This window comes from Brachypodium distachyon, chromosome 4 (assembly GCF_000005505.3).
Source record: "Brachypodium distachyon strain Bd21 chromosome 4, Brachypodium_distachyon_v3.0, whole genome shotgun sequence".
Taxonomy (NCBI): domain Eukaryota; kingdom Viridiplantae; phylum Streptophyta; class Magnoliopsida; order Poales; family Poaceae; genus Brachypodium; species Brachypodium distachyon.
In genome coordinates this window covers 10,045,141-10,070,837 of record NC_016134.3, presented here as the reverse complement: position 1 = coordinate 10,070,837, position 25,697 = coordinate 10,045,141, and the positions used below count along the sequence as shown (strand labels likewise).

The window sequence follows — 25,697 nt, the reverse complement described above, 5'->3', positions numbered from 1 at the left end:
TTTTTTCTAAAAAGACCTGAGCGTAGTCTTCTTTTGTAAGACAAACGTCAGTCATTTCTTTAAATGAGGTGTTGTTTTCAGTTGTTTACTCGTGGTTCAGTGAGTAGTTGATTTCATAACAAAGTGCATTTTAGGTCATCGAGCTATTTCTGAGATCACACTTTATGTATTTGAATTTCAGGAATCATCATGTGAGTCCCTATAATTGCCACCGTACCCCTGTCGGAAATCGACGATTTAGGTTTCGTGCGACGTTACATAGAAAGTGGTTGTTCTTTGCTAAAAAGTTCTTTATGCAACTGTTGTTTCAAATGTGATGGTTTTGTGCAACTTGTTCTTAAAGAATAGTAATTCGTTTACGCATGAAAGAAAGAAACAATGACAAACTCAAGGCAATTAAATAACAAAATGACAGGTTGTGCACTTCCTACAGGAAGGGACTAGCTTCTCAAGTCTCGTGTATATTATAGAAAAACAAGAGGCAAAAGAAAAGACAGCCTGGGTCAAGTGTGTACAGTATTTGTGAACTGAGCCTAACTCAGGTGGTCTGGTTCCTTGTGGTGGAACCAGCCGACCCAGGGTCAAGTCCTAGACTTGACGTGGGTGTCACATTTCCCTGGATTATTCCAGTATTTAACCGGCGCTATTCTTTCAGTGGTAGGTGACGTACCTGTCAACAGCGAGGTGCCTGCGGTAACTCCGTCAATCTCTCAAGATCTGCCGGCTCAATCTTCGGAGGTGCTCATCGGGGTAGGGTGTGCGTGTGTGCGTTCATAGGGATGAGTATACGTGCGTGTTGTGAGCGTCTGCGTTTGTACTGTGTTCCTCAAAAAAAAAGTGTGTATAGTATTTGAGGCCGGTTATATTATGATGACTAGCTCTGTGCCCGTACTTTGCAACAGAATCATCAATACAAAATTATAGCTAAAAATAACATGATGGTCAGGCTATGGACCAATACCATAAAGCCTCGTGATAGGTTTTGTTGGATTTTAACTGTGGATCCAAACTCATGGAGGTTAGAGAAGAGGCATTGGCAAGGAAACTAGAAACTAAGGAAAAGTTATGGCTTGATGTTTCAACTCATATGTATGCACAACCAACTTGTCATGATGAGAAGAGAACCCGGGTCGGAAAGAAGTGAGCGAACATCGATCAATTCCAAACTTTATAAGTAGGAAGATTGGATCCCATGTATCACGTGCCCAACTAGTAACTTAAAATTTGGATCGGACGGGGTAATATTCTGGTATATGGGTATGACTTGTTCCGAGATATTTGTTTGGTTTTGAGTGATGTATCTGGAACTAATCAAGAAGGGTGTGCGTGCGATTTGGTAAGCTCTGATGGTCTTGCAAAACTGGATATATATAGCCCCTAATAGGCCAATACCGTGGAATCTCCGGTGAATCAAACTTGGCGGGAGCACAGGCTGATGTGACATTTGAACATATGCAGCTAGAGGTGGATAATCATTATTTAGTCAGCAGTAGAGAATGTTACCTCCGTCCTAAAAAAATCACAAGTCATATTTTGTCTCCTTTTGTTTCCTTTGATCAATATTTTGACCAAAGAGTTAGTCCATTAACATACATTTGACAAGAAATTGGTACCCCTCCGTCACATATTATGTGTCAAAATATTACATGTATCTAGACGTATTTTAGTAGATACGTTCATATTTAAACAAATTTGAATCGCTTAATATGAACGAAGGGAGTATGATTTTTATTTTTACTCAGTATATGAATTCTGATTTAGTGCCCTCGGTTGTTCTTCCGGAAAAAAAAGACCGTTTGAAGGATACAACCCATTATAATTGCGTCATTCTCTGCTCATTATGTCCTCCACGCTCTCCTCTCTCAAAAAAAAAAGTCCTCCACGCTCCTCTCAAATAAAAAAATGTCACCCTCGCCGGCGGTTGCCCTAAAAAAAAATTGTCTACCTCGCCGGCCGGACGAAGCATAATTGGGAGGTTCTAATCCGTGATGACAATGGTAGCGCGGAGTTGGCCGCTGCTCCAAGCCTCTAAGCAGGCACCTGGGGAACGGAGTCTTTTTTTTTAGGAAACTTGTACAATGTTTTGGATCATAAACCTTAGACTAGTCACAGTGGGAGTAACTTAGATAGTAACATAAAATACCAACTAGGCATTTTGGTGACATAGCATGGTATTAAATGAAAAAAAAGAGTAATGTGGTAACTAGATATGTTATCATAACATCATACAAATCAAGACAAGATGAGTTTACAACCTAATAAATAACACTATGCATGACACCACATATATGTTACTATCCAATATGAAGGTAGTAATTTACGCTAGTAACATACATGTTACTACTGTAAGTTACTCCAAGTATGACCAGCCTTACAAACTACGTAACTCCTATAATTAAGAATTACAATGAAATCCCTAAAAGTTATCTTCTCTGTGGTATCATTCTTTACACCGTTAAAAGCTGTCGAGGTTTGTTTAACCTCAAATCAAAATAATGGACCGTATCCTTGAACGGGCCTGGTGGGCCTGTCTTTTCGCACCGTCGATTATTCGGGCCTGATCCCAAGCCCAAAACCCTCGTGAGAAAAAAAAAACCGTGAGACTCGTGGTGGTTCCACATGGCTGCTGAGTGCCGAACCGCCGGCCGCCGCCGAGAAACACAGGAAATTTCTCTCGTTCTCCCAGCGGGAAAGAAGGTCTGCGTGGGAGGTGCTCGTCCTCTCCTTCACTGCATGGCTTGGACTTCACCCGGGCATGGCCGCCTCGGTATCGTCTCCTCGAAGGTACGTGCGCAATTCGTATGCACAGAAGGTGTTCGCGAAAATGCCTGCGAGCATCCAGTTTCTGTTTCTTGACCGCAAAGGGTAAATCTCGGCCGAGCATGTGGTTGCCGCTAGCAATCGAATTTCTTTCTCGGAGGGAGGAACCTGTGTTTTAGATATTTTTTGTTTTGTTTGGGACAGAAGGATTGGCATCTACCAATTCCTTCGCCACCCACCCCTGACATACGGATATAATAGGTTAGCAGCGGGGTGAATGAAGCAGTGGGTTGGTCAAAGTGACAAGAGATCCAATCGAGGAGCTTTATTCGCTGTCACATGAATACAATAGTGCGAGAGAAATATTTTTAGCGCGTTGGCTCTACACAGTTGACACTTGACACCAGCCGTATTACATTTTCTCTACAAGACTTGAGCAGTCTCGGTCCCATTTCCTAAGGCAACCTTTTGTTTGCGAATTAATGGAACAACCTGTCCTTTAGTTCTTTAATCGCAGTAGGTGAGTAGTTGATTGATTCTTCGGCAAATGGTCTCTGTTTATCAGCCTAGTCCTGCAGGCTAATTTGATGAATTTTCTTTTGAGGGACGTAGATTGATTCGTTTCAAAGATCTCAATTACTTCATGAAGGAAATGAATTACATCACTTGCTCTTCTCATGTGTTGCATTTTCTGGTTCAAACCTCATGCTTATGCATTGCTTAGCCAATTCATGAGCTACACCATTCGCTCATCTACAGTGAACACATCACAAGGTGTTCACAACACTCGTCCACAACCTCCATTGAATCAGACACACTCCAAGTAGCCTGTGGTGCACCGGAGTTTATGGCGAGTTCACTTCCAAGTCACAGAGCCTCAACTTTAGTTGTAGCTATGTCTCATCAAGGGCATATGGTAATGGTATTGACAGACTAGCTTCCATTATCCTCCCTTATCACTTAATGCACCCACTGCACCATCACACGAGCCTGCTGAATATGTATGCAACGACGACGTTGATTTTTACAGTGCCACAAGGTGGCTTCAGACTGCCTTACCTTGTTTCCTTCTGTCCCTGGTCTTTACTTCTTTCAGCAGTGGCGATAATGGCCCTACTCATTGACATATCTCGCAGTGTCCTGAGGGAGGAAGTCCAGGTTGTCATGTGCCATCTCTACACATCCTTTGAGCCTGAAACTATGGAGGCCATCGGTGAACCCTAAATGGTTGCTAGCCTGTACACTCTTGCTAGACTTTCTACACTTTGAATATTTATATATTCTTAGTATTTAGATTGGATATTTGAAAGTGATACAGGGTTGCGTTACTCTGCTTCCCATCATAGATGAGACCAGCATGAGATCAGCGGATGAACCCAGACTTTCTGATCCCGGGACATCCGTGGCTACGAGTATATAACACGGGCTGATCTTTTAGTTCGAACGGTTATGATTTGAATCCATCACATGATTAGCGGATCGGATAATTTAGCCTATGTGGACGGACATGGTGTCTTCTTGTCCTATAGTGTTAATTCTAAAATAGATAGTAGATAGATAGGGCATATCTTTGTTCTCAGTCAAACTTTTTAAAGCTTGGCTAAGTTTATTAAAAAGACATCAACATCTTCAATACATAGGTCTATCATGAAATATGTTTCCACATTTTATTTATTTGGTATTGTAGATGTTAGTATTTTTTTAATAAACATGGTCAAAGTTTAAAAAGTTTGATTATTTAGGACAAAATGTATGTCCTATTTACCTAAAGGCTGGAGTACCGAATACAGTTACGAATATTTATCTGCTGTGATACTTTTCTTGTACAGTTATAAAGATCAATCACTTGTGATTTGTTTACCTAACATGTCTCGGCCTGTTTACATGTCTCACAACACAAATTTTTATACTATTCTACTTCCATATTTATGCATACTAGTGTTATACAACAGCAAGAGCAAATTACTTCATGTACAATGCTTCATGTTGTGTCACACACAGGGCATGGATACGCAGCTTAATATGCAATAAAGAGAAGTCGCAGCTGAGGTAACACATCTATTTCGAGAAAAAAAACAAGCATTTTTGTCCGGTCCTTTAAAGATGCATGGTTTGATTTAGTTTAGCAGCAACCATGCACTCGATGTGTTTATAATGCTCTATATCTTTTCTTGCTCGACGAAGCCTTGTTGCGTCGTGGGGCCGGTACCTTTCTGTTGCTGCTTAGCAATCTGAGAGTACGCTTCATGGTGGGCCGGTCTCTCGGCTCCATTTGGGTGCAGAGCAGCGCAATATCCATGCATCTTTTTATCTGCTTTAGCTCAGACTGCTTACAAGACGAAGGATCAAAAAACTCTTTCATCCTTCGAGCTTCCTGTACCACCCTAGCCTGAAAAGAGAAGAGCCGTGATAATTAACAACTGAAATTCAATTGCAGCCAGCATTCTGCATGCATGATCTTTATTATTAGGGTGTCTCTCTCTTCCCTTATTATTGTCTGAAAATCACACAACTCCCACCATCTTCTGATCCATGCCATGAACAAACACTATCACGACATTGCAATCACATATGTAGTGTTTACTTTGGAATGTAACTCAGAAATACAAGAATAACTCAGACACGTTAAATTATTTGAGATGTTATATTTTCGGAAAATATGGGGCATTGGAATTTTCATGAAGCAAGTTGATGTTCAGAACATTATTGCGTATAAATGTTTTACTCACCAGATCATCCAAATCTTTGGGAGGTCCAGGCCTGCTCATTCCGCAAAAGGTACGAAGGAGATCACCAAAACTGTAGACATCATTCTTCACCGATATTATACCACCATTGTATTCTGGAGCCTTCGAGCCTCTAATGTTAAAACAAAAATAGAAAATCTCAGAAAAAGAGCTTCATGCATGCCACAATCATGGAAATATATACTATGTACTAAAAGTATCAGCCACGCTTCCCTGCAGTGTTATTAAATTTCATCTCCTACTATTGCCTGGAGAAATTATAATGAATACGCACTAGTACCTCATAGCACTTTGTAGGTGTTTCCATGCATGGTTAATATTTATAATTGATTTCAGTCTGATTGCTAATAATTGTAAAGACAATGTGGCTTAACAGTGGGTGCAGCATTGCGAGAAAGTTTTAGTGCAGATTAATTAAGAAGGATACAGGGTGCATCTTACGCTGCAAACCCTTCTGTTCCTGTTTCAGAGTCAGGCTCATTTAGCATTTTAGATAGCCCAAAATCACAGATCTTTGGATTCATGCGTTCATCGAAAATCACGATGTTGGCTGGAGTCAAATCAAAATGGAGAATGCCCTTGGCGTGGAGATGATGTACGCCATGTGCTATCCCCAGGATTATTTGGAATCTAGCGGCCCAGTTTAGATCCAGCTTGTGCGGCGACTCTGAAAAATGCAATTCTGCCATATGTTAGAAACAAGACATGCATGGTTATATTAAGAGAAACTTGGTTTCAGATATTGTTTTAACTAAACAATCAACTACTTTTTTCGTTTCTAATGTCATAAGTCAAACTTTATCTAGTTTATAGAAAAATCTATCAACTTCTACAACACTAAGTTAGTTTTATTAGATCCATCATGATATATATCTAAAATAGTATACCTGTTTGGTATTGCAGATTTTAGTGCATTTTTCTATATTCTTCGCTAAACTTTAAGAAGTTTGATTTAGGATAAAATTAGGACATCGTATATTTGAGAAGGTGGTAATGATGTTTCAGTATTGATTGATGGCACATGCCGTCCATGATCTTGGACAAGCTTCTGCTGGGCATGTACTCTTCCACCACCGTCTCACGATCCTGTTCATCGCAATATCCCAGAAGTCGAACAACATTCTTGTGTGGTCCGTGCTGATGCAGCTCATTAGAAACGTCGAGATACTGCTTTAGGATTTTCTTTCCGAGTGGACCAGAAAATATCTTGATGGCAACCACGACTCCATGAGGTAATATACCCTGAATTTTTTCAAAAGTCAAACAATCACAATAGGCTTTACATTTTGGCAAGGGACAAAATTACTATCCATTTTAGTTTACAAAGCTCATCTCCAAAATCACTACAAGCAAGAAGAATATAATAAAGTATCGGAGTAAACATTAAATATCATGTATTAACTATATCTCTCTTTCCTGCATTGCCTGGTCAAAACTTAGAAGAACATGCATTGCCTGGTTTCAGATAAGTTGGTGAGAGAAAATGGCCTTGTACGTTGAATTTTAGGATTTTGAAAATGGACCTTGTAAACTGAAAGAAAAAGTACCAACTTAATTACCTTGTAGATTGTTGCGACACGACCTTTGGCAATCAAATTATCTTTTGAGAAGTTGTTTGTAGCGATCTCCAGCGCAGAGAAACTGAAAGGTGTCGCTTTAACTGTCGTAGAAACAGCACCCCCACATACACATACAATTAATTAGCATGCAGTTCATTAATTTAGTTTGTTTGCTGGTCAGACAGAAGATGCGATCTTAATTACCGGATGTTTCGGGAGCATCATCATCCTGAAATAAAAGTGTGGATCCTCTTCAGTAGTCAGTAGTATATATTAACTACTTTCTCGTTTCTAAAATATAAGGCCCATAATTATGCATGCAGTCGCTTTAGAATTTTGATCGCTACTACATGACAATATCCAAACTGAGGATGTAAGATTAATATCATTGTATTTGTATGTCTTGCAAAATACTTGGATGGCATATACTAGTATTCTTTTACTAATTTTATAAACATATAAAAGTTAAAACCATAATGAGAGTTTTAGAGGGTTGAATGCACGCATAAAAGTTAAAACCATAAGGAGTACCTCTTCTAGAAAGAAGAGAAAAATAAATTATGGGTACTCGTGCAAAATCTCATACTCCACTTAGTAAATAGACCGATATTTGTCCCTAAAATTTAGTACAGTAAACTGAATGCTTTAATTAGTTAGTACCTTGTTGCGTTCTAGGGAGGGTAACTTTTCCCCGCTGTTTAGCATCTCTATAACCTCTGGCATGGTGGGCCGTTGGTTCTGGTTCACTTGGGTGCACGCCAGTCCGATCTCGATGCATCTTTTTATCTCGTTTAGTTCAGGCTGGCTATACAGTGAAGGATCAGATAGATCGTCCTGAGCTTCCCACGCCTTATTAGAAGAAGCCTGAGAGGAATCAATTAAGGAATAATTGATGGGATGTCATAAATCTGCTAGCAACTATACCACGTACTGAATGAAGTTTGATTTTGTTTTCTTAATTAATTACCCAATGAAGTGGATCTTCCTGAAGCCCTGACTTGCTTATCCCGCTAACGGTTGCTAGGAGGAGAACGCCGAAAGCGTAGGTGTCATTCTTCACCGACACAACACCACTTCGCACGTATTCCGGAGCCATGTAGTGCCTGCATATATCCATCAATTAATTACTAGGTAGTTGAAGAAATAGAGTTCAAACATTTACTAGCCCTTTAGAAAATGGAAGGAATCAGTACTTACTTTAGCATATTCATCATGAAACTAATACGGAGTAATGCTAATTCCATAATGTAAGACATGATATTAGATTTCTTTAAGATATGGCTTTGACCAAAAGAAATGTTTAAGTCCATATGTGTGGTTTATATGACATGAAGTCGGTATAGATTCGTTATCAAAGTATATATGGTCTCATATTTTACAAAGCCATGCGTTAATGGAGTAATGTTTGATCAAAATCTTATGTTAAGTAAAACTTAATACTAGTCCGCCTATATTACGAAACAGATCAGGGAATACAATATATGTGATGATACACCATACCGTGTGCCCACCAAGTCGTCCGTCCTCGCTTCAGTTTGGTCTTGTTCCAGTTTTTTTGATATCTCGAAACCACGTATCTTTGGATTCATATTGGAGTCTAGGAAGATTCTCTGTGGTTTCAAATCCAAATGGATAACGTGGTTAGAGTGGAGGTATGCTACGCCCTCTGCTATCCCGCGAATTATCCGGAACGTGGAAGGCCAGTCCTGCATCTGCGGCGACCGTCCTGCAATCCGGCCGACATATATATGTTTATTAGCATGCTGATCAAGTACCCTCCGTCCAAAAAAAGATGTTTCAAATTTGTCAAAATTTAAATGTATCTAGACATGACTTAGTGTATAAATGTATTCAAATTTAGTCAAAGTTGAGACATCCTTCGTTAGACGGAGGGAGTACTAGTATTCCTTCGGTCCGGAAATGGAGTAAGTGACTTGGATTTGTCTGGATTCACATGTATCTGGACATGTACATATGAATTCAGACAAATCCGAATCACTCATTTCCGGACGGAGAAAGTATATACGTTTGTTGATCGAGGAGTTAATCATTAAGGAGGGAACATGCCATCGATGAAACGCTGCAAGCTTCCGTTGGGCATGAACTCTTCCACCACCAACGAGTTATGAACATCAACTGCCACGTATCGGCCGTTGCGCGGCAATAATTGCTTTGTGACTTTTTGGTGAATTCCCACAAATCCAGCTAAATTACTGTGCACGAGCGGCACTGAAAATATGTGCGCATAATTCTCTGGGAATCTCGTTCCGGCCGGTTCATATCTCTTGACGACGACGACGCGTCCATCCAGTAATTCACCCTGAAAAAGCAAGGGAGTATGTTGACACATCATATTGAGTAAGGCGAACTTAGTTTATGCATTCTCTAATACGAGAGAATTACAGTACCACTTTTTTATAGCCATGGTCAGTTTAAGAGATGAATGTGGTGCAATTTTATTCTAGATGCACGTGAAAGGGAAGAATCGAGATGTCTTCGCAAACAACTGACGTGGAGGTCAAACCTTCTCTTTTTCGTTTCTCAACTGTGTGCGTAGAATTTGCATTATTTTTGTGGTATTGTTAATACATAATGTGAAAACATACAAAAAAAATCATATTTAAAAAAAAATTAGATGTGCTCGTGTGACTTGGGAGCACGGTAGCACCACAAGACATGGGAGCTTACAAGTAAGAACAGTGTTATCACAGTACCAAACACAAGATTACCTTGTAGACCACAGCATAGACACTTTTTCCAATCAAGTTTTCCTCGGAAAAGTTATTTGTAGCTGTCTCCAACTCGGATAAACTGAAAAATTTGAAGCCAACTGTCGGAGAAACAACACATCAATATGCGCATATACATGTACATAAAAACTAGAACAAGAACTCACATCACTAGATACAGAACCAAACAACAAGAGTAAAATCACTATATATGACATGTGGACAGTATTATTAAACATCAATTATGATTCACACGATGTTGTTGTCTATCTACATCTCCGGATATAGATATCGGAATTCAGTACTCCTCTATCATTAGAAGAAGAGTTAAATAGTTTCTATATTAGAAAGATAATGTTGAAATCTTACCTGAGAATGGAGGGGCATCCCTGCTTACTTCCTTAGCATTTACTTCATATCTACCTCTGCTAGTCACAGAAAGCGAATTGTTTATTTTCTTATTATGAGTAATAAAGGGAGTTTTACTTTCTCAATTCATTTATTGAATTCTCAGTCAACGATCTTGAACGTTGATTCTCTATCTAGTAGTTGACGTGGTTATTGCACATTTAGAATTTGTGTGCAACTTTCACATTCGAAAGTGTAACTGTCGCCTTAATACCGTGCAACTCGGTCAGTTGGAAAATAAGAATTTTCTTAGATGATAACTTTATTAATTAGCTTAATATTGTACAAACTTTAGCACATTTGGTAATCACAAAACCTGAATGTTGCTGACAACTTAGAAATTGTAAAGCCCAAATGTTGCTACCTAGCTACAGCTAAACCTCTCGTGCGACTCATTTTGTTTCTAAGCTAATCAACGATGACTAAATATGGAACTGAGGAAGTACATGAATGTGTTTCAGATCTCTAACCTAGTATCAACGATGAAGTGACCGCTAGGTGAGCTCCCCACCAATTCTGGATCCTGAAATACAAAAGTAACATGTTCCCTTAGATATATTCCAAAGTGACCCTTTGATTAAATACTACTACTAAATATATTGAGTAACTCAACAATGTTTAATATCTTCCACAAGCTACCGCAGGATTATGATTTGTTTCGCTTCCATCGATCGATTGAAATTCTAACATCTATATGTATGTATGTAGGTAATTAAGTTAAGATCCACAGTATAGTGCAGATCGGATTAGTATATATTAGTACTAATTCAGTAGTAATACCTGTACCATCTCTGTCCCATAGAGATATTGTGGTGTGATGGTTTTCGGGGCATCGTTGGCAACCCCCATTTGATCCACGATATACTGGTTCATCAGACGCATATTTAGGTCCACCTGACGCAGCTCTCTGGACAGCTTCTTTCCGGCCGGGAAGATTAGGCACGTGCTGCTGTTCTTCCCTTGGCTGCAGGCCGTGACGAGTCGGAGTGCGTCGCCGAGGATCTCTTCCATTGCCCCCAGCGGCAGGGTCATCTTGGTGCTGGTAAACCACGAAAGCATGGCCACAACGCTGCTCGCGCGCCGCCCAATCTGATCGCAGACGTCCTCGTTCTGCTCGACTGTGTACACTGCCTCCTCGATCCTTTTCGCAAGATCGATAATCTTATTAAGATCATCATGGCTCACTGGACGTGGATGGACCGTTTGATGCTCCAGGTCCAGGGTGACCACTGCATCGTCCTGCATTATGTTCTCTGACCGCAGAACACAATTGAACAATCTATATTACATGAACATATGTAACGAAGATGCTGATCGACAGCAGAAAGAAAAAAAACATGCTTTCCTTTCGATCGACGATCATAACAATCAAATTAAGGCAACAAAAAAAGAAGCAAGCACAAAGGCCTGGGTGCTTCGATCTTGGCTATACCTTCTCCTTTAGTTTTCTTCGCTGCTCCTGTCCTTATGGCAGCACTAGCTAAGCAGCCCTTGATTTTCTTCCATCTTAATGCATGGCAGCACTAATCAAGCCTCATCGAATCATTCGTTTATTTATCGATCCCTGGAAACAGTCAGCTGCTCAGCTAACGTGATTCATGCGATTATTTATCCAAGGAGCAAAAATGACAGGCTGTGCACTTGTTGAAGATTTGTAAAAGCAAATAGCGGTGTGTGTGGGGGGGTTGGGGGGGGGGGGGGGGGGGGGGGGGGGGGGGGGAGGGCTGACTTGTCTTAAAAAATGAGACTGCCAAGTCTTGTCTACAAAAATATATGCGTAAGACATTGGACAGGGCTTCTAAGTTCATTTAATAATGCTCGATGGCATCTCTCTGACTACTTTCACCAACAGGCTTCTTATCTTATCGGTTGGGGTGATCACACCGACAACTTCTCAATTAGGTTTCCCACTGGCATGTATGCACGTCTACAGACTACATGATGGCATTGTTAACATCATTTGTCTGCGAAAAAAACATCTGTTGGTTGAAGCTATCTTCAAATTTTGCTATAGGTTGTGGGTGGATTGGTGTTGTGTCAGTGCCCCTCACGTCCCAACAAACTGATATCAGGGTAAGGTTTGCTTTGGATTGTTTGCTCTTTTCTTGTGGTGAGATGGAAATGAAATATACCAGCATGATGACATCATTGAATGGTACAAATTATCAATCTTGAAAGAGCAAAATGGAGGTTTTGTTGTATGTGAAAGAATGCTGGAAACCGGTATTCTCCAATGAAAGAATACCTTCACTCAAGTGGTACCTCAAGCCTAGTCACGAGGCACTTGAGCCCGAGTCCACCAAGTCAGCAGTCAAAACCTGTGGTACACATCGTCTTGAAGCGCTCGGGGCCTACTGATGAGGATACGAGACTTAGCTATGCCCATATATAAGGGCCCAACGCGACACATTCAGCAGGGGGCGAAGGCTCGTGAACGACTTTGACCTGACGGGAGGACCCCACTTCGAGTCGGGGGTGAAGGCTCGAGTGGGTTAACCCTGAGGCTAACCCACCACTGTATCCACAGATCTGAACAACCTCGATGGACAGAAAATCCATCCCCAAGTTGTTTGAGCTCCTCCAAGAACAAATCAATACAAACAGCCACAAACAGGAGTAGCTAGGGTGTTACCTCAAATCGAGGGCCCGAATACACTGGAGGCCTCATCTCAAATAATCCGGATCGATGACGTGAAAATTTCTTTGCCGGAGGCCTGGCCTCCGGCAAAGATTATTTTGTATTTGGTGGAGCCCAAACCTACGACAAAGGCATTTTTTTTGTTTTTTGTTTTGTGCATACATTTGGCAAGGTTTGAAGTATTTTAATTTGTTGAATTGACCTACAATTTTTGTCCCAAGCTTATGTACCCCCAACATGGCACCAAATAAATAAGTATTTTTAGATAAAAAGGATGATTTTAATTCACATTGCTCATCATTAATGCTAAATGAAACCATAGTAAAAATTTCAAATCAAAATGGATCATATTATTGCAAATCTTGATATGGGACTCAAATTCGAAGGTTTGAACGCGAAGTTCGAGAACTTCTTCCACGAAAGTGGATTTGGTGAAGCATGTACTATTTTAATTTTATGTATTGACTTGTAATTTTTACGCCAATCCTATATACCTATATAATGTGGCACCATGCCCAAAATTGTTGATTTTTGGCAACATTTTATTATTGTTTCATTTTTACCTATATTAATAGGCTATAGAAAATGATAGATAATTATTTTTACATAAAAGGTGGTGATTTAAATTCATAATACTCATCATTAATGCAAAATGGAACAATAGTATAACTTACAACTCAAAATTAAAAGAAATTATTGCAAAACTTGGTTTCGGATTCAAAGTTGGAGGATCACATTCGAAATCGTGCGTTTTATGCAGCATGTACCATTTTATTTTGCGTATTGACTTTTAATTTTTATCCAAAGGTTATATACCTATAACATGGCACCATGCCAAAAGTTACTAAATTTTGACAAACTTTTAGTATTATTTCATTTTTTCCTATTAAACGGCTCTAGAAAATGATAAATGATTATTTTTACACATAAGTGGTGGTTTTAATTCACATTACTCATCATTAATGCCAAATGTAACCCAGGGAAGAAAATTCAACGAACAAAGCTGATAGTTTACATCATAATTTGAACGAAAAGAGAAATGGGGAAGAAAGGCCAAAAAAGTGAAAAATAGCCTTTGCCGAAGGCCTAGCCTTGGGAAAAGGCTATTTTTCATATATATTTTTTGAATTTTTTCACCACATTGAGCGCAAAAAGAATAAACAAAAACCTCTCTGCCGAAAGCCCAGCCTACGGCAAAGTAAACGTCCTTTTTTCCACTGTTCACCGCGTCAGGAAAGTCCACGTGGCCACTTTTTTTGCCGGAGGCCTCTTTTTTTCCAAGGGAAAACCTACGACAAAGGCCTATCCTCCAGCAAAGGGAGTTTTACCTGTAGTGATAGGGATTGGGGAATTGCCGGTGCCAAGCATTTGCGCTCTTTATTGCCTGGAGAGTAAAACCATGTAATCAACTTTGATGGCCAACTTGGCCGTCTTGTAGTTCTTTTAACTCCTTAAATAATAAGAGAGACAAAAAATTTCCCCCATTTCAGAAAAATAATAATCCCTGATTGATTTCTTATGTTCTATAACAAATACAATTGTTGGGGCAAACTACATTCATCAGCATTCCATTTATTTATTTATTTTAATTGTGGAGCTTTCTCTCCCAATTTGCCATGAAATGATAAACACCATACACAGTTTCTGAGGATGAAAAGAAGACTAAAAAGGCAGGCTACCTCCCTGATGTTTCTAACCAGCTGCAGTGCTCACTTCCATTCATATTGTTGCCGATTTTCAGTAGTGCAGCAGATCGATCGGCTGTCAGTCCGGGCTAACTACAACATGTATGATGGATGGGGACTTTTTTTCACCGCAACATTGATCATAGTTGACCTCTGGAACATTTTTTCTCTATTTACCTCTAAATAATGTTTGATTCACATTTCTTTTGGATAAATCATGGTTGATTTAATTAATTTGCACTTTCCAGGGAGGTCACTACTCACTAGAGCTGCTGCTGCAGCAGCATTGCTCCTCCAGATTCAAATAATCTGCGGGATAGCACGGCATGTAGCTCGATCGTATCGACATGAAGAACATTATTCATGTGGATATGATCACCATAATAATCCTCTTTGGTTCTAATATGAATCGAACTTAAGACGTGTGATTTGGGTGGGTGGTGTGGGTTGGGCCAGGTAGAGGGAGGTGGAGTTAGCACGGTACACCTGAGCTTACGGTCGGTGTTCTGTATGTACTAGTATTTGAAATATCAGCTGCCAAGAGAAACACAAGGAGTGTCTATTTCAAAAATATTTTAACAGAGATTACACAATGCATTTACATAAAAGGATCTCGTTTCCCAGAAAATTCAAGTCTTCAGCATTAACAGTTTCCACATTGGCATGTTCTATTTCATCTCGGACATCTCCTGTCAGAGACGACGCCGAGTTTCATGCACGCTGAAACCAGGATACCTGGAATTTGACATAGCATGTTAGGCCCAGCAATGTAGCAAAAAGAATAAAAGAATGTCCTATATAACATCAACAAACTGAATCATCTAAATGGAGATCATGTGTGTGCTAGAGCTGTTCATACCTCTCTGCCATTTACCCCTAACTTATCCATGAAGCTTGTCAATAACTTTCTCAATAGAAGGTCTTTTCATCCGATCATATTCCACACATTCCAGCCCAACCGTGATGCATAGTTTTATTTCTTGGAGGCAATTCACATCGACTGATGAATACTTGGATGCAATGTGCTGTTGATCTGTCCACGTTTCACGAACCTGCATATTGGAAATTATGATCCTTAGTGATAAATGCAATCCAAATGCAACATAACCTTTTAAAACAGGTTTCTTAATATTCAAATCATATAGATGTCCTTGTTGCCTAAAAAAGAAAGCATTGTCTTACATTTTTAATGAATTCCTCCGCAGAATGGTCACGTGTGGTGGGGCAATTTTTTTCCGCCATGGTAATTTCCATGATTAGTAGGCCCAAACTATATATGTCTGACTGACATGAGATTTCACCTCTATATAGATACTCCGGAGCCATGTATCCACTGAATGACATTAAACATTAAGAGTTTATTATGTGATACTAGAGAGATGAAAATGCATTCTATAAGAGAGAAACAGAGTACTATTATCATTTCACTATCTACGTTCAGCTTACTGTGCTCCCACGACATTTTGCGTGATCATCCGTGTTTGTTCTTGACCGAAGAATCTTGAGAGACCAAAATCCGCAATTTTGGGTACCATGTTATTATCCAACAATATATTCGCTGGTTGAAGATCCATATGAACAATTGGCATACTGTGCAAGAAACGTAAGCCCTGGCAGATCCCCTTGATTATTTTGAAGCATGTCTCCCACTCCAATTTATGAGATTCACCTAAGAACAAAAGGTTGGGAAATCAATACAATCTGTTTTGGATGCAAACGAAATTTAGGGGATGGTGCAGCTGAAGCAGGAGCGGATGACGACGGCAATTATTTATTTGGAGTAAATTTCACAAAACCACAGTTTTTGTGACAGTCGTGTCGCTGAACCACAGTTAACGGAAAACCGTTCACAGAACCACACATTTTGAGTCAAGTTGTCTCAGTAAGTCCGAAAGCGAGTGATTTGGCGGTTTTGCTGGATTTCTTACAGGTGGGCCCACTCGACCTGATCCCTTAGCCTGCGATTAAACCCCCAGCCTCTTCTCACTTCCGCAAGTTTTCGGGGCCGACGTGGCGTACAACAGGTGGACCCCACCGGTAAAAAATCAAGCAAAACCGTGAAACCACCCTGTTTCGGGCTGACTGAGACAACTTGACTAAAAAAGTATGGTTTTGCGAAAGGTTTTTCGTTAACTGTGGTTCAGCGACACGATTATCCCAAAAACTGTGGTTTTGCGAAATTTACTCATTTATTTGGGTAACCATGTTTCGAAACCAAAAGGCACCTCTTGGTTGTTGGTTGTATGCACCTAATCATTTCGCCTATCAACTCAAACTGATAAAGAAACATGGGCAACCCACAGATATTTGTCGAAACAAACCTCAAAAAAGTGTAAACATTGATCGTAAAAAAGGTAAAAGAAAGCGTTTGAGAATGTGTGTTATCATACCAAACATATGGTCGACAAGCCTTCCCTGTGGTACATATTCAAAGCACAGTAATGCTTCAGTTATTTCATCAACAATATATTTCCCGTCCCGCTCCACCACTTTCAGTTCTGACTCATGGCTGTAGCCAATTAAACTCACAATATTTTGATGATGGAGCGCCACAAGATTCTGAACCTCAGCTTGAAATAGTTTCTCGGAGATCTCCTTACTACTAAGCCTCTTCACAGCAATCACTTCCCCGTCTGGCCCTATTCCCTGCAGTTCAACATCACATATATATGTATGGATACATAGTGTATACTGGCTATTTTTATCAGTTTCTAAGGGTGGTAACTAAGAAAATTTGTATGACTTAATTAACCATATTACCTTATAAACCGTTCCAGTTGCACCTTGATGTATGATTCGATCAGAAGAGAACTCATCAGTGATCTTCCTCAAATAATCTAACGGGAAGTCCTTGGGCAGAGTGCTCGGCTTGCTCGAGTGACTGGCCATATCTGATGAATTTTGGTTACGCAGCAGCTGTAACTTGCAAACCATTACAAAATCAAATCTCAAAACTAGGCACCGTTTAGCAAGACAGTTCAGGACCAAATATATATTCGTATGCTCTATTCTGTTAAGTACAACATATATAAAGAGTTTGGTCTACATCTCAAGATGCAAATATGCATAAACATGACGGTTGGTATATAAACAGTTTCTTAATTGAAGGCACTTTACCTGGTGAAGATTGGATACTTGAAGGATCCGTAGCTGAGAAGAAGAACCAAATTAAGGGGAGAAGGGGCTGAGGTCGCCAGATGAGAATGTGGTTTGGCTGCAGGCCCCCGGACGAGATGCAGATCCCTGTATAACGTAAACACGATTTGATCGATCGGTTGACTTCAATTAATCCCAGATGGCATGTGCTTGGCTAATTAAGTATACTGCCCCTACCGATAGAGGCGTTTTGGCTCTCCGGTCGGTGTACCAGCAACTACCGTGACGAACCGTATAAAATAAAATAAAAATACTATAAAAAAAGGTACTAAAAAAATCCGCGTCAATTAATACCTAAGGGAGGGAGTAGGTTTTAGTTCTTTAAGGTGTCAATTTCCATATCAAAAGGAGCTTTTCTTTTCGCTTGTCTTGGGAAAAAAAATGAGAAAAAATACATTGCAGGACCTAACTCTTCGCAAAAGTGCTAAGTTAGTCTTAAAATTTTGAAAGTGAACATTTGGGTCCTAAAAATTTCATAATTTGTTCGTCCGAGGTCCTAATGGTGTCTGGGCGCACGTGATGTGTCGATGTGGCCAACCATTTGGGCTGGGCCCACACCTATCGGATAAACTTGTGATTCAGACACTTGTAGAACACTCGTCCAGGATTCTAACATGATTTCGAGATCCAGACGCACGGCTCGACGGATCCGGTAGAAGGGGCAGCTCACCGAAGGCAACACTAAGGGCATCTCCACTGCAGGACGAGCTGCTGCTACTCTCCTGCTGCCGCCACTGCATTCTTCCTCTTTGCCTTCATCGCTGATGAGATCATATGAAAAGCGAAATCTCTAGCAGCGGGCTAGGGTTCAGACAGGGAAGAGAGCAGAGAGAGGGAGCAGGCGCGGGTTGGAAAGGAGAAGAAGCTAGGTTTTTCTTTCAAGAATTCCCATCGAAAGATTATCCGACAGTCCACATGGCTGGCCATGTCCACAAATCACACGTGCCCATGAACGAGTTGTGAAACTATTAGAACTTAGATGTGCATCTTGAAAGTTTTAGGACTATGAAAGAATTAGCACATGTTGTGTATTTTACTAAAAAAAATCAGTGCTCTTCTCCGCCGAGGCCTTTGGCCACCGGAGATGGCCCGGCCGAGGCGTTTCGGCCACCCACACCAGTCAGCGCTTAACCTAATCCCCGTCAGCGTTCGACCTCGAGCCGGCCGCTGAAGCCTCCACTCCCGCTACCACCTCACGGGAATCGTTGCCGCCTCCATGGATCCCCGTCGGCGTTCGACCTCGAGCCGGTGGTGCCCGTCCTCGTCTCCCACTGAATCATGCCAGCCGCCGTCCCTCCGGTCTGCGCTGCAGGCCGCTGCACATCGTCCCGATGCTCTCTCGGCCTCTTCTTCCACTGGAATAAAACTGGTACTCCCTCCGTCCCATATTAAATGACTCAAATTTGCCCAAATATGCATGTATCTATACCCAAAACGCGTTTAGATACATGTAATATTTCATCACTTAATATGGGACGGAGGAAGTATGTTAGGAAAGGAAATAAACCAAGGTATTTCGTATTTTGGAACAGAGCAATGAGATTGCATATCTAAAACATGATTTTGCATGCTAATTCTATGGTAGCTCCATGAGTTAATTCTATACAAGTATTTTCTAGATAATGAAAAATGCATAACTGACCTATTGGCTAGGTCAAACTGGGAAAAAATGGGTCGGGCTCGAAGCTTCGGGCAGGTGTACCGCCAGGTAGAGGACCAAGCTAATGTGGCAAGTGTGTGGGCCCCACGCGGTGTCATTTGGACTTACGCTAAGACAGCACTGACGGTTAATTATGCCATTTTTACATCCAGCCCCCTCGCGCTCGGTTCCGACCGTTGCCTCCAGTCTGCGGTTTTAGCGAATACAGCGGGAAGAGTTCGCCTTTGTGTTTGCCATCACTTAGTGACGCGTATTAGATCTGGCGTGGTGTTGCCTAAGAGATTCAACTTAGCCTCCCCGGTTCCTCCTCCTAGTCCTTTATATAGGAGCCTAGGTCTCAGGTGTGAAATCCGGATCAGTTACAACAGGAAGGAAAATCTAGATTATCTTCCTTATCTTGAACCGCAATTCCAGCTGTTTGAGCTTCTTGGATTGTAATGGACTTCGGAGTGGGGTTCCCGTTGGGCAGTAGCAGTTATGCTCAAGGTGAGGACCCAGTTGGGTATAACCATGTCCCTTGGGAGCTCGGTTTGATCCATTAGCCCTATTTTGCTACCCTTTCAGGTAAGTTAAGCAATGTGGTCTTCTTTCCACACAACTAGATTTCTGGTTTTTCTTCTTCCGCCTTTCAGCTTATTCATATATTGAGTTTCTTATCTTTGAGGTAGCACGTTTGTCGAATCTGATAAAGGTTAAATCAAGCGACAGTGGTCTAATGCTTGTGTTGGTGGTTTCCAGATCTGCAACATCTCCTTTCCTCTCCACGACCCATAGCATGAATCTAGCGGCCACTTGTATGGTTTGGTGTCTTGGTGATGTTGGCTCGAGGCAACGGTAGATGTGTGATGGCTTACGGCCGGCATGGCGGCGTTGGTTCCACTCGGTGGTACCAGTATGGAGGTATTCTAGTATCTTTTCAGTGGCGTCCGACTAACGATGTCTCGGTGATGTGTTGATGGTAGAGCCAGCTTCGACGACAAGTCTGCACTCCGGTTTAAGGTTTAGTGTAGAGCCAGTCAAATTTTAAAAAATTGCACGAAATTTTAAAAATTGCGGGTGAAATTTTGAAATTGCACGTGGAATTTCAACTCGTCCAAAAAAATCGAGACGCGAGAAAATAAAATAGATGTATAAAATAAAATAAATGTACAAACCACCACGCCAACTAACCGTTTCTGTTAGCATACAGGTTTTATATTATTTATCCCCAGTCTGTTTCCGTGTCGACTGAGAAAAACAATTTTTCAGACGATTGATCCCTAGCAAATCCGATAATCATTACCAGCTTGTCTAATTTGCTATGGAGTAAAAAAAATACCTTCCAAAACATTGTGTATGAGACATTTTTCATAAAATACTCGTAAGCTCAATAACATGCAATAGTTACATCCATTTCCAAGAAAAATAATAAGTGTCGCTGCACTTGCACTTATTATGGATCAGAGGGAGTACGATGGAAGTCAATGACCACAGGCCTAGACAATATCAGCGACAACACCGCCAGGGTTGGCGCTGCTTTGCTTCTTGGATTGGCGAGCTAGCTGTGGGCGCATTAGGATGTGTTGCGTGAGAAGCCACACGACGGTAATGAACTCCCCGCCGCTGTTGAGCTGCCTGGCGTGGGCATCCCGGCTGCAGTGGTGTGCGGCGTAGCACAGCATCTCCACCCACACCTCAAACATGGCTTCCAACAAGTCGGGCTTGCTTGACTCAATCCGGAGAAGCTCCTCGGCGAGTGTAAGCCCATATATGCAAGCAGCTCCATCAATAGTCGCGCCGAGGGACTTCACTTGAGTGGCCAGGTGCTTGGAAGAAAAAAAAAAGACAAGGGCAAAAGACTGAATAAGTACTAAGCTTTTTTTTTCTTTTTTCTTCAAAACTTAAGTTAACTAAAATTCAAAATCTTCTGATTCCAGAAGGTTTGTGTTTCGAGTTCAAAGTAATATCACGAATTACTTGAAAATTCAAGCCCGAATTCGAATTCTTCGAGCTGAACATTTTAACAATGTTAACAAAGATGTAGGATTCATCTAAAAAATCAAGAAGAGAAAGATGTAGAATTATATATAGTACCTCCCCTGCCGTGATATCGCGAAAAGTGCGCAGCATCTTCCGAGAAAGCATCTGGATTTGTGGGGTTATGGAGCCACCGGGTCCGTCCTGGCAGAACAATTTCTTGACGCCCTCCCATGCCCGACGGAACCATTTCTTGAGTACCACCAATGGATTTTCACAAGGTTGTATGACTCGGGGCTCTGCTTGACTAGTTGAGCCCACTGGTGGATTTTCAATTGAAGGTTGTGCGAGTTTTGTCTCAGCCTGATTGGTTGAGCCCTGACTCCACAGCTGGTCCAATATATTGCAGCTATGGGCATACTGGCTTTGGCGAATCGGGCCAGGCAGCATCTCTGGTTTTGACACCAGCAAGAACATCATGTAGTTTGATAGCACCTGGATTGCCCCGGCATGTTTAATGGCTTCTTTTCTCGCCTTTTCTGCTTCAGCTTCTTTTCTCGCCTTTTCTGCTTCAGCATCGTTTCTCTCCTTTTCTGCTTCAGCATCCTTTCTCGCCTTTTCGGCAATAGCTTCTTCTGTCGCTTGTGCTGCTTTATCATGTTTTTTTCCTTGTGCTGTTTCAACATCTTTTTTTGCTTGTGCTGCTTCGGCATCATTTCTCACTTGTTCTGCTTCAGCGCGTTCCGCTGCGGCATCACGTTTGCGCTTAGATTCACAGAGATAGACCACAGTTGCAATGTGCCAGACAAGGATGCTCTCGTCGAAGCTAGTGGTAACGCTCCAGTGGCTCCATTCGGCAAGGTCCTTGTCAAATTTCCTGGTCTCCAGTATCTGAATGCCTCTCGATTCCCTGACGTCCATCTTGGGTAGTTTCTCCAAGAGCAACTCCTTGAGATCTGGCTTCAAGATGGTGGTGCCCGCGAAATGCATCTTGTTCCACTTGTCCTCAAGCCGAATCCAGGGTGCCACCCTACTGCCTAACTCGGTGATGTCACGAGTGCACAGGTGGAACATGCTAAACTGCCCAATGGAGCCTGACCAACCCCTTTTGCTCGCCGCCCTGGCGTATAGGCGAAGGGATTTCAGCACCTTAAGAAGCCAGCCGGAGCCCATGCAGTAGAGCATGGCACACGTCCAGGTCGACCCTGCAGCCTTCAACGACGATATGAACTCCAGCACCAGGGCCCCAACCAGCAAGATGTAAGTGATGACCACATCAGCCACATTGTAACCAAGCTTGTCGCTGAACTGGAAGAGCAGGACAGCGGCGACTGTTCCAAGCAGCGACACCACACGGATGCAGCAGCCATACCACGTATGGATCACCGCCGCCTTGGTGTAGAGGATGTCATACATGAGGGAAAGCTCCAGCTCCACCAGCTTGTACAGGTCGCTCTTGCTCTTCTTGGTGTGCACTCCCACAGAGAACAGCTTGAACCCAGATAGCATGATGGAGAGGTCTGCAAAGAGGCTCTTGCACATGTGGAACAGGGAGTGGGCCGCGAGCAGGAACTCCTCGTCAGTGTGGTCGTCACTCCCATCAGGGAAAGGGAACCGCAGGCCTGCCGAGAAAGCAGACCTGTAGTCATCGTCCATGGACATGTCCACCGTGCTCCGGATGCTGTCCATGTTGCCGCACTTGAGCGCCCATGTCCTCTCCCCGTACTTGAGCATGCCGACGGCGAACATCAGGGTGCACGCAATCAGGAGGAAGGTCCCAGTGCCGACGACATACTTATAGATCACGAAGGCAGCTCCCATGACCTGCACAGAGAGAGTGAAGAGGTGTCGAAGCCAGAGCCTGTTGTCCTCGAGGGAGTAAGCGGTGATGTTGTCTGGGCCACCAAGGTGCACCAGCAGGAACGGCGCCCAGAACGCCACCAGCTTGTGCTCCTGTGACTTGCTCGTGAAGGACAGGTGGCCGAGGGCGTATATCGCCGTGGAGTCGGCCAGGAGGTACATCAACCAGAGGAGGAGCCTCAGCGGAGCAGGGGGGCCTCGCCGACGGATTCCAGCAGAGACGAGGAGCAAAACTTGCCAAGCGAAGCTGAGCAGGACCAGGATCTGGATGCCCCACTCGTTCCACACTTGCGGAAGGCTTCTGGCCATTGGTCTCCCCACTGAAAGCCGAGATTAGCTGTGCAATTAACGTGCAAAACAGCACTTAATTTTGATCATGCACAATACGAAAGGGGATTACCAGCAAGCTGGATGTCTTACATTAGACAAGCTGCTAGCGTGTTGTACCTGTACCCCCAGTAACAGCACACAGGTCGTCCCAAGTACTGTGGAAGAGAAGAGAGAGTAGTTAGGGAATGATTAGTGCCCATCTGTTCTACTGCTACTTAAATACAACGGGATGATGACTCTCAAGCCTAGAAGCAATGGTTAGCACCATAGTCGTTTTCTTTTCTTTCTTCGAATCCTTTGACTAGCGAATTTGTTTTAGAGAAGAATGAGTCGACCCAGGTTCGAGCTGTTTGAACTATAGGCAAATTTTAATTCCATTAATGAACATGAAAATAATTCAAAATGAACTAATAGCGCAAAAAGAACAGCTCTAACAACAGGTCGTATACATATTACGCAGTACACAAAACATAAAATCTCAGTAGACCTGAGCATAAGAACGCAGCTCACACCAAACCTATTGTGTCGAGCTTGCACTGCTTCATCGTGTGTGCTTACTGCTTAGCCAGCGACGTGCACAGCTGGTGTCACATATTATATTGGATAGCATGAAGTCAACGGGGACACGCTGCTGGGTGCTCAGAGAGTACATTCACTTATCAACTCCAAAGTTTGACTAATTGTATACTATATACCAAATACCAATTCAAACGTCACATGCATTCCTGCCGGATTGATCAGCATGTTGCTACACCTCTAATACACACTTCCCCAGGCTGTCTTTTTATTCCCTTGATTTCTCGTAAAGACTAGCACTCTTAGTTTCTAAAATAATGACTGTCACAGCTCAGTCCTTTGTTTTTATGAAGTGCACAGCCTGTGCATTTGTCTAGTACTAATTGGGTTGGGTGAGTGATTACTCCTGCTTCCATAAATAAGGGAATTATTCATGTATCTTGTCGCATGAGGTGGAAGGAAGTAAAAATAACCCTCTCTTGTTCGGGTGTCAATGGATCTTTGTATATTTATCTGCCTTTCTTCGGTTCAAGTTGCGTGGAGAACGCAGAAATGCAGTATCTATAAAAATACAGGGCACTCCCTCTTCTACGCACGCAATGTAGACAACTCTCTCCCATCTGATCTACAACTGGCTTATCTAGTTATCTTTCTTTAACACAGTGAAGAAACATATTCTTACCCATTTAGTTCTCTTGCAAGTTTGTGGGTTGCTGCGCAAGGTCAACTGTTCGGAGTCCCCTCTTGGTGATAGATTATTGTGCTGTGTCCTCGATGCCCGCTTCATGGCATTTCCTAGCTGGATGCTGCTGTTAATTGAGGTAGAACAAAGCATGATAAATTAGATGTTTGAGATAACGCAGATATGCTATGCTACTGTTGTTCCTTATTGTTACAACGTCTCTTTTTGTTAAGACATTTCTTTCTAGCCTTTTGTTTTCTGTGTACATTCATGTGTACTGCCAGTAATTTGATCTCAAACACTGACAAACTCTGGACGTTTTAAAGGTTTTTTATTCAAACTGGATCGCTGAACCCATTGGTTGTGGAGAAAATACTAGCGCAAAAGACATGCTAGGATATCGTATTTTAGAAAATATATACTCCCTCTATTCCAAAATACTACGTGTATAGATTTTTCTAGGTAATTCCACAATACACCTCATTTTATCTTGGTATCCGCATCCGGCCAATAACTACTCACATCCATTTAGTATTAGCCTAATATGAGTGGTTAGGCACTAGAAACGTGAGCTGTCTTGGTCCAAACGCACAAATCTATATGAGGTGTATTTTGGAATGGAGGGAGTATGTACCTTTATGACAGTTCAAAATACTTGCGGAATAAAGATATAGAAGTCATGTACAGTCAGAGTCTTAATCAAATCATGATCTGAAAATAGAAGTACGAAATAATAAACATGGATCTAATATGGATACCACATACTGCGCTATTGAAAAACTGGCTAGTCATAATGAGAACCTTTTGGCGTTGTGTGGCAGATGGTAGGCTCACCTCCAAGCTCGTCTCTGGCAAACCACTAGAACTTCTTGATGTCTGCCTCTTGGTGCGCAGTGCTCACTGAGTTGCCTCCCCAAGATAACACCCAGCTAGACTCAGACTTGCAATAGGTTTGTTAGTCCAGTTTGTATTATAATACTCTCAATGCTAATTTAGCTAATTGCACATCAG

The 25,697-nt window shown here is 41.9% G+C and overlaps 3 protein-coding genes and 1 long non-coding RNA gene across 15 annotated transcripts; 1 reads left to right on the top strand and 3 right to left on the bottom strand.

Moving 5' to 3' along the window:
- Positions 1–2,604: 2,604 nt before the first annotated feature.
- On the top strand, positions 2,605–5,072 carry LOC112272466. Its single transcript, XR_002966288.1, has 3 exons — positions 2,605–2,784; positions 4,762–4,809; positions 4,945–5,072. It is a non-coding gene; the product is annotated as an uncharacterized LOC112272466 (long non-coding RNA).
- LOC112272465 lies at positions 4,008–11,799 on the bottom strand. The gene is made up of 15 exons (XM_024463291.1): positions 11,636–11,799; positions 10,984–11,456; positions 10,674–10,726; positions 10,165–10,220; positions 9,796–9,896; positions 9,134–9,386; positions 8,567–8,792; positions 8,034–8,169; positions 7,727–7,930; positions 7,271–7,295; positions 7,067–7,167; positions 6,533–6,749; positions 5,949–6,174; positions 5,490–5,619; positions 4,008–5,149 (listed from the first exon to the last, which is right to left on the bottom strand). The coding sequence occupies exons 2-15, from the start codon at positions 11,446–11,448 to the stop codon at positions 4,910–4,912; spliced, it is 2,433 nt and encodes an 810-aa protein (XP_024319059.1). The 5' UTR covers positions 11,449–11,456; positions 11,636–11,799; the 3' UTR covers positions 4,008–4,909.
- Positions 11,800–15,061: 3,262 nt separating this feature from the next.
- Positions 15,062–17,856, bottom strand: LOC100828329 (cysteine-rich receptor-like protein kinase 40). 2 transcript variants are annotated; one of them, XM_024463304.1, is made up of 7 exons: positions 17,644–17,856; positions 17,287–17,448; positions 16,917–17,172; positions 15,973–16,195; positions 15,709–15,859; positions 15,386–15,578; positions 15,062–15,261 (listed from the first exon to the last, which is right to left on the bottom strand). In XM_024463304.1, the coding sequence occupies exons 2-6, from the start codon at positions 17,413–17,415 to the stop codon at positions 15,408–15,410; spliced, it is 930 nt and encodes a 309-aa protein (XP_024319072.1). In that variant the 5' UTR covers positions 17,416–17,448; positions 17,644–17,856; the 3' UTR covers positions 15,062–15,261; positions 15,386–15,407. The 2 variants fall into 2 exon arrangements, with proteins under 2 accessions (XP_024319072.1, XP_014757773.1); XM_014902287.2 differs by having other exon boundaries at positions 17,287–17,442; positions 17,644–17,854.
- Positions 17,857–20,643: 2,787 nt separating this feature from the next.
- Positions 20,644–25,661, bottom strand: LOC100828820. Of its 11 annotated transcripts, none has more exons than XM_014903150.2 (5): positions 25,521–25,661; positions 24,687–24,813; positions 23,579–23,643; positions 21,416–23,495; positions 20,644–21,147 (listed from the first exon to the last, which is right to left on the bottom strand). In XM_014903150.2, the coding sequence occupies exons 4-5, from the start codon at positions 23,465–23,467 to the stop codon at positions 20,818–20,820; spliced, it is 2,382 nt and encodes a 793-aa protein (XP_014758636.1). In that variant the 5' UTR covers positions 23,468–23,495; positions 23,579–23,643; positions 24,687–24,813; positions 25,521–25,661; the 3' UTR covers positions 20,644–20,817. The 11 variants fall into 11 exon arrangements, with proteins under 11 accessions (XP_014758636.1, XP_010237422.1, XP_014758641.1 ...); XM_010239120.3 differs by having other exon boundaries at positions 20,658–21,147; positions 21,416–23,478; positions 23,559–23,643; XM_014903155.2 differs by having other exon boundaries at positions 20,658–21,147; positions 21,416–23,478.
- Positions 25,662–25,697: the final 36 nt, after the last annotated feature.